The sequence below is a fragment of the Pundamilia nyererei genome, unplaced genomic scaffold, assembly GCF_000239375.1.
Source record: "Pundamilia nyererei isolate P.nyererei 1_Seehausen unplaced genomic scaffold, PunNye1.0 scaffold00224, whole genome shotgun sequence".
In the NCBI taxonomy this organism is placed as follows: domain Eukaryota; kingdom Metazoa; phylum Chordata; class Actinopteri; order Cichliformes; family Cichlidae; genus Pundamilia; species Pundamilia nyererei.
The window spans coordinates 767,344-779,459 of record NW_005187625.1 but is presented as its reverse complement, the minus strand read 5'-3'; the positions used below and the strand labels follow the sequence as shown (position 1 = coordinate 779,459).

At 37.7% G+C, this 12,116-nt stretch overlaps 1 protein-coding gene across 1 annotated transcript in view; it reads right to left on the bottom strand.

Annotated features, from left to right (window-relative positions):
* Nucleotides 1-10,052, bottom strand: part of LOC102215411 (protein NLRC3-like) — a 16,266-nt gene extending 6,214 nt beyond the window's left edge. The window contains exons 1-6 of the mRNA XM_013914785.1: nt 10,045-10,052; nt 7,693-7,768; nt 6,115-6,343; nt 4,155-5,949; nt 1,835-2,008; nt 1,423-1,596 (exon numbers count right to left, since the gene is read on the bottom strand). Coding sequence (XP_013770239.1) covers nt 1,423-1,596; nt 1,835-2,008; nt 4,155-5,949; nt 6,115-6,343; nt 7,693-7,768; nt 10,045-10,052 — 2,456 coding nt within the window. The remainder of the gene's footprint in view (nt 1-1,422; nt 1,597-1,834; nt 2,009-4,154; nt 5,950-6,114; nt 6,344-7,692; nt 7,769-10,044) is intronic.
* Nucleotides 10,053-12,116: the final 2,064 nt, after the last annotated feature.

The following is a 12,116-nucleotide window of genomic DNA, read 5'->3' as shown; positions in this document are numbered from 1 at the left end:
CAGATATCCCCCTAAAATAGCTAAAACTAAAAACAAACTAAAAACTACTTCCAAAAACATTCAGCTTTGATATTAATGAGTATTTTGGGTTCATTGAGAACATGGTTGTTGTTCGATAATAAAATTATTCCTCAAAAATACAACTTGCCTAATAATTCTGCACTCCCTGTAGTTTTCTCTGGACCAAGAGTGATACGTTTAGCTGCACGTTCTCTTGAAATTGTAGGTTTTTGACTGGAATCCAAAGGTCAGTGTGGGCTTTCTCCCTTCTAAACCCACGGGAGTGTCTGCTATCCCATTTACGTAATTATTTTTTAAATCCCAGAAGAATTGCAACCAAATAAACTACAGCAATATTTTTTTTTCTGACTATGAAACTGGAGGATTCATACTTGCATGCATCATGCATTCAGCCTGTTCTATGCTGCAGTTTCCTTCCACTAATGACTTTGCAAAAACTGCATAAAAAAGCGCACACAACAACAAAACATTATAATCCAGGAACATACTTTGCCAATCTGATCATAGCTGTTCATAGCACGTCCTACGTTGGAATACAAGTCATCATGTTGTCAGCAAGAACTACCACATGTCTACCATTACCTCCGAGAATCAGAAGTGGGAAATGTAGATCTTTTTTCCTACAGGCACTTGCAAAGGTTTGCTGGTGCTATTAAAAGTCAGGTTTGACTTTATGACTTTCTGTATAGTTCATGGGAACTTAAATTGCACTGTCAGAAATAGGTTTTTTTGTTTGTTTTTTTTGGTGCACATGCTCTAGAAGAAATTTAGAATTTAATTTAAAATCCTTCTCCTTACACACAGCTTCTATAGCTGCAAAGAGGCTACATTTATTATAACTACAATTATTACTAATAATTGTATTAGCCAGGAGGCTGAGGTATAACTAAACATCTGACATACTGAGCAGGAAAGTTCAGGAGAGATAGGTGAAGTCCATGCTAGTTTGCTAGATAGCCGGCTATGAGCTAAGCTAAGCTAGCAAATCCCTAAAGACAAATGAATAAACACTATCAGCAGGTGATCCAAAAGAGAGCTGCAGATTACATGATGAAATAAGATGTTTTGCAAGGGTTTTAATGGAAGTGATACCATACCATAACTTGATACCATACCTAATTAAATACATTAAATTATATTAAACTTGTGTTTTGGGCATTTTCTTTTCAGCAGGAAATTATTATTGTTGAAATTGTAAAACTCTAAACTGACCAGTGTGTTAAAAAAACAACAACAAACAAACGTATAACATAAAAATATAAAATAAATTTTATATATAAATTATGATTTGAATACTTTTTTGGACAAATGTAAATAAAGGGTAAATGTTGGGATTAAGTGTTTCTGCAATACTATAATTACACATTTAAATAGCAGTCAGCAAAAAGTCTTAATCCTGACCTGAGTGTTTCCAGTTTACAATAGGAACTCTTCACGCAAACAGACAAATGCTTCACTCCTGAATCCTTTAGATCATTGTCACTCAGGTCCAGCTCTTTCAAACTAGAGGACTGTGAGCCAAGAACTGAGGATAAAGCTTCACAGCTCGCCTCTGAGAGGTTACAGACACTCAGTCTGAAAAATTAGAAACAGACAATAACAATACTGATATTAATGTGTCATTATGGAATTACTAGATATACTAGATTTAGCAATATTTAGCCTTGAATAAATCCTTAATGTTTAATGTGACTCTCAAATACTGAAAAACATTATTATACAGTAACATATGGAAAAAGTTGACTTTTATTCTTAAAATTTTAAACCAATTTATTCTGTCACTTAAGAGAAACTCAATATTGTTTGAGCTGACCTGAGAGTATCCAGTTCACATTGTGGACTCTTCAGTGCAGCAGAAAGAAGTATCACTCCTGAATCCCCCAGGTTGTTGTTACTTAGGTCCAACTCTTTCAAACTAGAGGCCTGGGATGTGAGAACTGACGACAGAGCTTGACAGCTTCTCTCCGAAAGGTTACAGACACTTAGTCTAGGAAAGAAAAAAAAGTTCTATTTGTCAAGGTCCCAGGTCTAGTGACTCAGTGTTTATGTTTTTGATTATTAATACCCTTTGATTTAGTTCATTTCTGGTTATATATTTGATAGTTTCTAGCCTTTAGGTTTTGTTGCTGTGCTTCCCATGTGTTCCTTGTGTTACTTCTAGTCATCATTTTTTCCATGTTTGTCTATTTCCTGTTTTACTTTGACATCTCTGTGTCCTGTGTTAGTCTATTCTGCTTTGCTTCCTCCCATTAACATGTGTCTATTTTCAGTTTGTCTGCTTCTCTTCCTGTTGTTTCCAGGTTTCAGGTTTCTTTTCCCATGTTTTAAGTTTCTTGTTTCATGTAGTGTTTTGTGTTTAGATTTTCCAGCTTAGAGCTAGGTTTTTGTTTGTTTGCTTTGTGGTTGGTTCTACTGAAAAAGAACCAGAATGATCAAATCATGCTTTAAAAATCATCAAAATTATTTTAACATTCAAAACACCAGTACAGGGACTGTATAAGAAGCATAATGTGTTGATGCATGCTCAATCATCCAAGTAAGTAAATCTCCCAGCCCATTGTTCCTTCAGTGGGCTGGTTTCAGTCATTATGCAAGTGTACTGTTTATAAGATTGGGGAAACCTGCAGTCAGCTGAGACTGAAGAAGTTACTTGGATGAGTGATGAAACGTTTCTCCCACTGAAAACTCTACATCCAGATGAACAGAATCAACTTTTGGAGAAGCATAATGTATTCTTTCCTTCTGCTCCTAGTTAGCACTCTGAATGCACAGTTATGGATCAGTTGTTGATTCATCACATACTGTAGTCCACATAGCAAAACATTGCTGCAGTCAAGTCTGTACATTAGTTTCTCAGAGAGAAAAGATTTAAAGTGATTACAAATCATATGTAATGACAGACAACAAAAACCTGGCCAAAATGTTTTGTCTATATTATTTTTACTCTTCTTCATGATTCCTCCACAGAGTGGACAAGAGCTCAGAGGTTCCCAGCGGTCAGTCTGCCCAGCAGCAACAAACACATCTGGACTCCATATTTATGGTCTGTACACATACAACAACTAGTTTTATATTTATTCTGTTCACAGTCATGCTCATGCTGGGTATGGGGGTTGTAGCTCAGGAGGGAACTGGTTGTCTCTCATGTAGAAGGTTGATGGTCAGGTCTCCACCTCCTTCCATCTACATGCCATAGTGTGATACATGTAGTTATTCTTATATCCCTTTCTCCCAGTGACTAGGATGGAGTTCACACAAGAAATTATTTTACTTGTTGGAACAGACAAAAAACAAAGGAAATATCTAGGTGTTTGACAAAAATTTATGGATAACTAAAAAAGTTATATCAGAAATAAATATATAGCATTTTAAGTCTGTGTTTCAGTTTAAAATGACCTTTATCACATACTGCACAAAGATTACAGAAGGGGAAGGTTTCTTATTATATGCTTTTACCTGTGGAACATAACGCTGGATTTTATCTTTCAGACAGTGCAGTATAAAACCGTATCCCTGTTAAAACGTTGCCATGGAAACGAACTGAAATGCTGGCTTCAAATGAAATTTTTTGGGCTCTGGATGCAAAGGTATGAGTAAAATGTAATTTATAGGAGCTCTTGTCCGGTAAGACTTGATTTATACTTCTCTGCTACAGTTTCTGTGCTGAAAGTGAGGTAAAAACTCAGCTATGATTACTGACAAAAGAAGATGATGTAGTTAAAGTCTGGTGACAAAAAAACATGAATTAGAAATGGAGAGCACAGACCACCGAGACTAGTAAACCAGGGGGAAGACCACTGAAAATCACAACAGCCAAGAATTTATATTGATTCTGACATTTTTCTTCCATCTGATAAGGGTTACAACCACAAATGTTTCAGAGACTCTGACACTTTCTAATGCTGTGATATATTGAAAGTATATTATACTTAACCGTGGATGCTGAATGCTGATGAAAATTATATTCAATAGCTTTAGAGTTTCTATAAGAGTTTCTATTAGAGGCTAGAACCTATTAAAATATTGTGTGTGTGTGTGTGTGGGGGGGGGGGGTTCTTTCAATTGAGCATTTGCTATTTTGTTAACTATAATCAGCATTTTAAAATTAAAGAAGCGAGCACACATTTACATACAGAGCTTTGTTGGAGGCTTTGATCACTGGTAGCAGTCTCAGAAGAGCCTCCTCTGAAGCTGAGAATTTCTTCAAGTCAAACACATCCAGATCTTCTTCCGATGCCAATAAGATGAAGACCAGAGCTGACCACTGTGCAGGAGACAGATTATTTGTCAAGAGACTTCCTGAACTCAGGAACTGTTGGATCTCCTCCACTAGAGAACGATCATTCAGTTCATTCAGACAGTGGAACAGGTTGATGCTTTTCTCTGCAGACAGACTCTCACTAATTTTCACTTTAATGTACTGGACTGTTTCTTGGTTGGTCTGTGAGCTACTTCCTGTCTGTGTCAGCAGACCTTGTAGTAGATTCTGATTGGTCTGCAGTGAAAGACCCACGAGGAAGCGGAGGAACAAGTCCAGGTGTCCGTTTGGACTATTTAAGGCCTTGTCCACAGCAGTCTGATAGAAGTATTTCTCGTTAGATTCTCTTCTTTCAAACTTCCTGGAGGTTGTGTGGTTTTCTTCCAGCAGATTGACTCCAGAGTCGATGAAGGTCAGGTGGACATGAAGAGCAGCCAGAAACTCCTGAACACTCAGATGGATGAAGCAGAACACCTTGTCCTGGTACAGTCCTCTCTCCTCTTTAAAGATCTGTGTGAGCACTCCTGAGTACACTGAGGCTGCTCTGATATCGATGCCACACTCTGTCAGGTCTGATTCATAGAAGATCAGGTTTCCTTTCTGCAGCTGATCAAAAGCCAGTTTTCCCAGTGACTCAATCATCGTCCTGCTCTCTGGACACCAGTGTGGATCTGTCTCAGCTCCTCCATCATACTTGACCTTCTTGACTTTGGCCTGAACCACCAGGAAGTGGATGTACATCTCAGTCAGGGTCTTGGGCATCGTATTCCACTTTCTTGTTTTCAGCACATGCTCCAGAACTGTAGCAGTGATCCAGCAGAAGACTGGGATGTGGCACATGATGTGGAGGCTAGGTGATGTCCTGATGTGGGATATGATATTGTGTGCCTTCCACCAACTTCTGAATCTCTTTCTGAAGTACTCCTCCTTCTGTGTATCAGGGAACCCTCTAATTTCTGTTACCCTGTCAATGCATTCCGCAGGGATCTGATTGGCAGCTGCAGGTCGTGTGGTTATCCAGAGGTGAGCAGAGGGAAGCAGTTTCCCTCTGATGAGGTTTATCAGCAGCACATCCACTGATGCGGACACCGTAACATCAGTCAGTTTCTCAGTTTTGTTGAAGTCCAGAAGAAGTCGACACTCATCTAGACCATCAAAGATGAACACAACCTTGAAGTCATCAAAGCTGCCGATTCCTGCTTCTTTGGTTTCAGTAAAGAAGTGATGAACAAGTTCCACCAAGCTGAACTTTTCCTCTTTCAGCACATTCAGCTCTCTGAAAGTGAATGGAAATATGAACTGGATGTCCTGGTTGGCTTTGTCTTCAGCCCAGTCGAGTGTGTATTTCTGTGTTAAGACTGTTTTCCCAATGCCAGCCACTCCCTTTGTCAGCACTGTTCTGATTGGTTGTTCTCTTCCAGGTGATGCTTTAAAGATGTCTTCTTGTCTGATTGTTTTTTCTGGTCTGTCTGGTTTCCTGGATGCTGTTTCAATCTGTCTGACCTCATGTTCATCATTGACCTCTGCAGTCCCTCCCTCTGTGATGTAGAGCTCTGTGTAGATCTGATTCAGAAGTGCTGGATTTCCTGCTTTAGCAATCCCCTCAAACACACACTGGAACTTCTTTTTTAAAGCAGATTTTTGTTTCTGACAAACTACAATGGGAGTTCCTAAAGGCACAAAAGGGCAAAAATATCAATTAAGTATTTATAAACTAGAGATGCCACTTATTTCTACAACAAACAGGTTTTTGAATACATTTTTGTAGATCTCTTGACACATTAGTAAATGTTTTTTTTTTCATCTAGCATAAATCTTTAGAAAAATCCTCTTACTGCTCTGCAGTCGGTCAGCCAGCTCCTCCTGCTTCATTCCCCTGAGGAAGTCTAATGTGATCTTCAAAACTGCATTTCTGCTGCTTCTCCTCCGCTCTTCATCCTCACCTGCTAATACTTCCTCATCTTCCATTTGTCTCTCTGCCCATTCTGGGTAATCTTGACGCAAAACCTTGTGGATCGTCTTCAATTCATTCTTCACAAAAGTAATGATGTCGTCTTCCAGCATCTGGAAAACATTACTGCATTAATGATCTAACCACCCCTCAATCTCTATAGGGTGCTGGGTAAAGAGGAAAGCAGAAGGAAAAGACACACCCAGAAGCAACAAACAGAACAATACCCCAAGGTGAGACAAGACAACGTTTAATGACATACAGTAATGTATACCAAGGCAGTAAAAACAGGGAGTCGAAAAGTACTCAGTCATCATGAAATTCCCCCAGCAACCTGAACTTATAGCAAAATAACTATGGGATGGTTCAGGCTCACATAATCAAGCCCTAACTTAAAACTTTAATCACAAAGTAACACTAAATGTCTAATCCTAAAACCAGAGAGCATCTCTGTTTTCTGAAACCAAATTGGGAGCTGGTTCTACCCAAGATGGGCTTTGCAGTTGAAGGTTCTTCCTGCCATTCTACTTTTAAAAGCTCTAAGAACCAGAAGTAAGCCTGCAGTCTGAGAGAAGCATGCTTTTTTTGAGATAAGAAGAAATAAGATACCGCGATCTCTTTAAAATATGACAGAAAATCCAGGTTTTGTTGAGCTTGTATGTTGGTTCATCACTGCAGTATTTCTTTACTACAACCATGTTCATGTTCAACACTGGGTTGAATATTATTAAATCACTCTAACTGTTTGCAGTAAGAACTAGGTCCCTCCTTGAAATTCAAAGCATCGCTTATTTAAAAGAATTGAGATATATTTCTATATAACAGCTCCTCTCTGTTGTGACCTTCTCACACTCATGAAAGCAATGGCCTATAAAAGCTGGCCTAGGTCTTCCACTGCACCTGGCATCAAATTATTGGTGACCTTTGTGTCTTGGTTAGGTTATGTTTAATAAATGATTTTATATTTATGTAAACTTTTTGTGTAAACTCCCTCCTTGTCACCTACTTTGAGGTGACAAGGAGGGAGTTTAGGTGCTTGTTTGAGATCTTTAGATCCACTGGTAAGATTAAACTTTAAGTCACTAATGATTTACAAGTTGGCTTGTGGTTTGCTAAATGCTTATCTAAGTTGAACTGAGTTGGAGTATAGCCTCATTAAAGGTGGCCCAGGTCTTTCATGCAATCAAATAGAATAGAACATCAACTTATTGGTGGTCTTTGCATCTTGTTTAGGTTACGTTTTATTTAGGTAAACGTCTTGCATGAACTCCCTCCTTGTCACTGGTCGAAAGGGATATAAGAATAACTACATGTATCACACTATGGCATGTAGATGGAAGGAGGTGGAGATCTGACCATCAACCTTCTACATGAGAGACAAGCAATTCCCATACCCCCATACCCATCATGAACATGACTGTGAACAGAATGAATATAAAACTAATATTGTATGTGTACAGACCATAAATATGGAGTCCAGATGTGTTTGTTGCTGCTGGGCAGACTGACCGCTGGGAACCTCTGAGCTCTTGTCCACTCTGTGGAGGTATCATGAAGAAGAGTAAAAATAATATAGACAAAACATTTTGGCCAGGTTTTTGTTGTCTATGAAAATACCTTTAACAACATACTATAAATAAAAATGTGTGCACAGCTAAACAATCGGTGCACAGTGCAAGTTTAGATATTAAAATCTGGACAAAAAAAGCTGCTCAGACAAGAGAGATATCATCACATTGCTCAGCTATTTTGAACCCAAGTCATGAAGCAACAAACCTGAGAGTGGTCCTTGACTCATATTTTAAGCCCAGGGTTAATTTGTTGTCTGTCATTACATATGATTTGTAATCACCTTAAGTCTTTTCTCTCTGAGAAACTAATGTACAGACTTGACTGCAGCAATGTTTTGCTATGTGGCCTACAGTATGTGATGAATCAACAACTGATCCATAACTGTGCATTCAGAGTGCTAACTAGGAGCAGAAGGAAAGAACACATTATGCCCGTTTTACAGTCCCTTTACTGGTGTTTTTGAATGTTAAAATAATTTTGCTGATTTTTAAAGCATGATTTGATAGGCTCATTCCTGTGTAAATGTCTCACATATTGAGAACAATTGAAGTGGTTTCTGTAAGACAATTAAAATGAATGAATTATCAGCCAAATTCTCAAGATCCACCAGGGCCTTATAATGATCTCTGTCACTGTAAGAACACGATGTTAGAATCCATTTGGGAATCTTCAAATTCACATGTTGCAAAATGTGACAGCTTTTAGATAAGTGAGAACTTATAGAATAAGGATTAGAATACATAGAAAAACCTAGTAAGTCAAATTTTACTTTATTTTGGTACTTCTTACAACCACAATTCTGTGATTACAAACTCTCAAGTCAGTTAATACAACTGCTCAATTACAGCCACTCTAATCACAAGTTTGTTAATTTGTATGCTTTGCTTGTTGCAAATGTGTTACAAAACTAAAACGTGTACACTTGTAGCTATGATGTGAGACAGGAGAGTTGGAGGAGGCATGGAGGGACTAGGGGTAGAGCTCAACCAATCAGAAAGCAGAAGATCAAATCCTGCCTCTCCCTCCTTTTCTCTGTCTGCCATGCTGGATTAATAACCACTGAGCAAAATGTGCCAAGGTAACTTTGTTGAAATATATTAGCTTAGTAATTAAAGAGGATGTAAAACAATGCACATACAATGTTTGTATGGGATATTGTATTTGTTTTAAATGTTATATACCTATGTGGTATGTGACTTTTGTTGCTATGATGCCAGGTCTCTCTTGGAAATGAGATTTTTAATCTCAATGAGATTTTTTTACCTGGATAAATAAAGGATTAGTAAATAAAAAAAAACATACAAAAGCTCATTTACATGATGGAGCACAGCTTTAAAAAAAAAAATCTAATAGATGTAACAATGTTATATCTATTTGATTTTTTTTTAAATTTAAGAAACAAATGATGAGTAAAGTTAAATTTTTAAGAACATTTAAAGAGATCAATTTTGACCTGTTCCTGGCTGCAACAGTCTTTCCCAAGAGTTTTATGTTAAGAGATCTAGGATATACAGTCCACTTTCACTGTCTGTCTCTTTAGCAGTAAATCTTTCTCTGTTGTTTAGCTAAATTGACTCATTAATAAAGCACTTTATAAATGAGGACTGTGTGGAGGATGGCCTGTTTGAGTCATCAGACTGCCAGGCCAGTTGTACTGGGGCATGCAATCACTTGACAAAGCAGACGTTTGCGATGCGATCAGCACTACTTTATGCAATAAAATATTCTCACCTTTCCCAAGCACAATGAAACAGTTTACTACAAAATAGGTTACTACATGCATGTCACACCAAAAACATAACTGTTGTTACTGAAGACAATTGGAAATTCTATCATCGATCAGCACATCTGCAGCCAAAAAGAAAAAAAAATCTCCACATTAAAATCTCCTTCACTTACATTTGGAAATAATATGAAATAATATTACGGAATTCAGCCAGTGAGATGACAGGAGAAAAATAAGGTCTCCAAAAAGTGTGGCATCTCTTCCTTTGAGCCTCTGCATTGTTTTAGCTTTTTCGCAGACATACTACTGATGGGATTCCCATTCGTGCTTTGCTAAGAAACCTAGTTTTGTAGTTTGGATGTGCTTCGGAAAAGGGAGACTACTGATTGCTGCTGACTGCACTGCAACCGACTAGAGGAAGAAACAAACAACTTTTTGACTCTGGTGAAACACCTCTTACCTGACTTAAATAGGTTCTCCTCCACACTGTCCTCATATATAAAGTGCTTTACAAACCTGAACATTACTGCTAACAGCTGGATTTTTCCGACTGAGTCCAGCTAGCCACTTACTATTAAAGACAAGAAGAATGAAAGGTGCTAAACTTTTTGGAGACCTTTTTTTTTTTCTTCATGTCATCTCACTGACTGGATTACTTCATATTAGACAACCCAGTATCACTGTATCAAACATGTTATAAACATGTCCATTTCTGGCTTTGCCTCTCCAAAATGTAAAATAGACATGCATGAAGAAGCATGGTGAGATAATATATTTAAACCCACAAAGTTGGTAGTCAGCAAAAAACATATTGAGTACATTGCAGGGTCCTTAATCATCAGAATCAATTAAGCTAGTGGGCTATTATGTATATATATGTAAATGTGTTAATAATATCTGTTTAAAAACTTTCCTGGATTTAATTTTCATGTTGGCTTGAGATAAAATATCTCATTCTGCTGTTACTGCAATTTATTGCAACTTCTATGTGCCTGTACATTTCATGTTTTGAGAGGCAAAGCATGAAATGGACATAGTGCATGGCTATTACATGCTTTTTCATGATATTAGGTTGGATCAGAAGTGAGGATAAGCAAAGTGAATGCAAGGCCTAATTTTTAAAGTGCTTTACAAACCGGAATATCACAGCTAACAGCTGGATTTTCCTGTAAGAGTGCATCTAGACAAACAAGAAGGAACCACTTACTACCGAACAGACAGGTATGAAACTGAACAGTATATCCTTGATTTTAAAACAGGAAACACATTGTTGCATCCAGGGACAACTGAAAAAATTTGATAGTTTGTCTTTGGCAGCATAAAAAGCATTTGTTTTAACCAATACTTTGCACAATAGGAATGTCCAAAGAACTCAGTGAAGATCTAAGAGGAACTATAGACAAGCTGGGATGGTCTCCTGGAACAATTTCAAAACACTGCAGATTCCAAAATCATCAGTTCTTGCAATTGTAAATAAGTACAAGTTATCATGATGTGTCAGCCCTGTGCCAAGGTCTGGAAGAAGTCCCAGATGGTCAACTTTAGATGGAAGGAAATTGGTTAGGATGTCTGGAAATAACCCAGGAACAAATACACATTAAACATGATTTGGGAATGGATTAAGCAGGCTTAACATTAAGCTTTAGCTTAACGTCAAATTAATTATACTTCATATACAGACCAGAAAGAACTTTTAAGAACTTTGCTTGATCTTCTAAAGAGAGATCAGTTTAATTTATAAAGCACCAAAACACAACAACTGCCGCCTCAAGGCACTTTGTATTATAAGATAAAGACCCCACATTAATGCAGAGAAATCTTTACAATCATATGGCCCCTTATGAGCAAGCACTTTGGTGACCATAATACACCATCAAGTAGTTCATTTAAATCAGACACCAAACTGACAGGTATCAAAGAGTTCATGTTACTATCAGCTTACCTCTCCGCAGCAGAGGGTTGTTGCTCCTTAAATTCAATCAAGCGTTTTTTAGACTGGTCACTCTTAACGGACACTAAGCTGGGTTCAGATCCAGGATGATGTTTGCGTTTAATTCCGTGTTTTTTCCTGTGAATAATGATCGAGCAGTGATATGAGTATATTAGCAGTAGTAGCATTCTGGCTGCAGAGTTTCTGTGTGGAGTTTGCATGTTCCATGTTTGCATGGGTTCTGTTTACACATAGTGACCTGGTGTAAGAACACATTTGTTCCCATTTCTTTAGTTGAATCTATGGAAATGTCAGAGATAACACAGTTTGACAGCCATAAAATAGCATTTATGTACCAACGAAGTGATTCTCGAAGAGCTATTAGCTGAAAAATGGAAAACAAACCAATAAGCAACAGGTCTAAACACAATCTACAGCAAATTATCAGAATCTGAAAGTCGTGTTCTTAATAGCAAAAACTCCAACATAGATCTGAGTAAGGACCAGAGAGATGTCACTGGCGTTTCAGTTGATACAACTAGTTTTGCCGAAGTCTCATTAGAAATTCAATTCAATTCAATTCAATTTTATTTATATAGCGCCAAATCACAACATAAGTCGCCTCAAGGCGCTTCATAGATACAGAGAAAAAAACCCC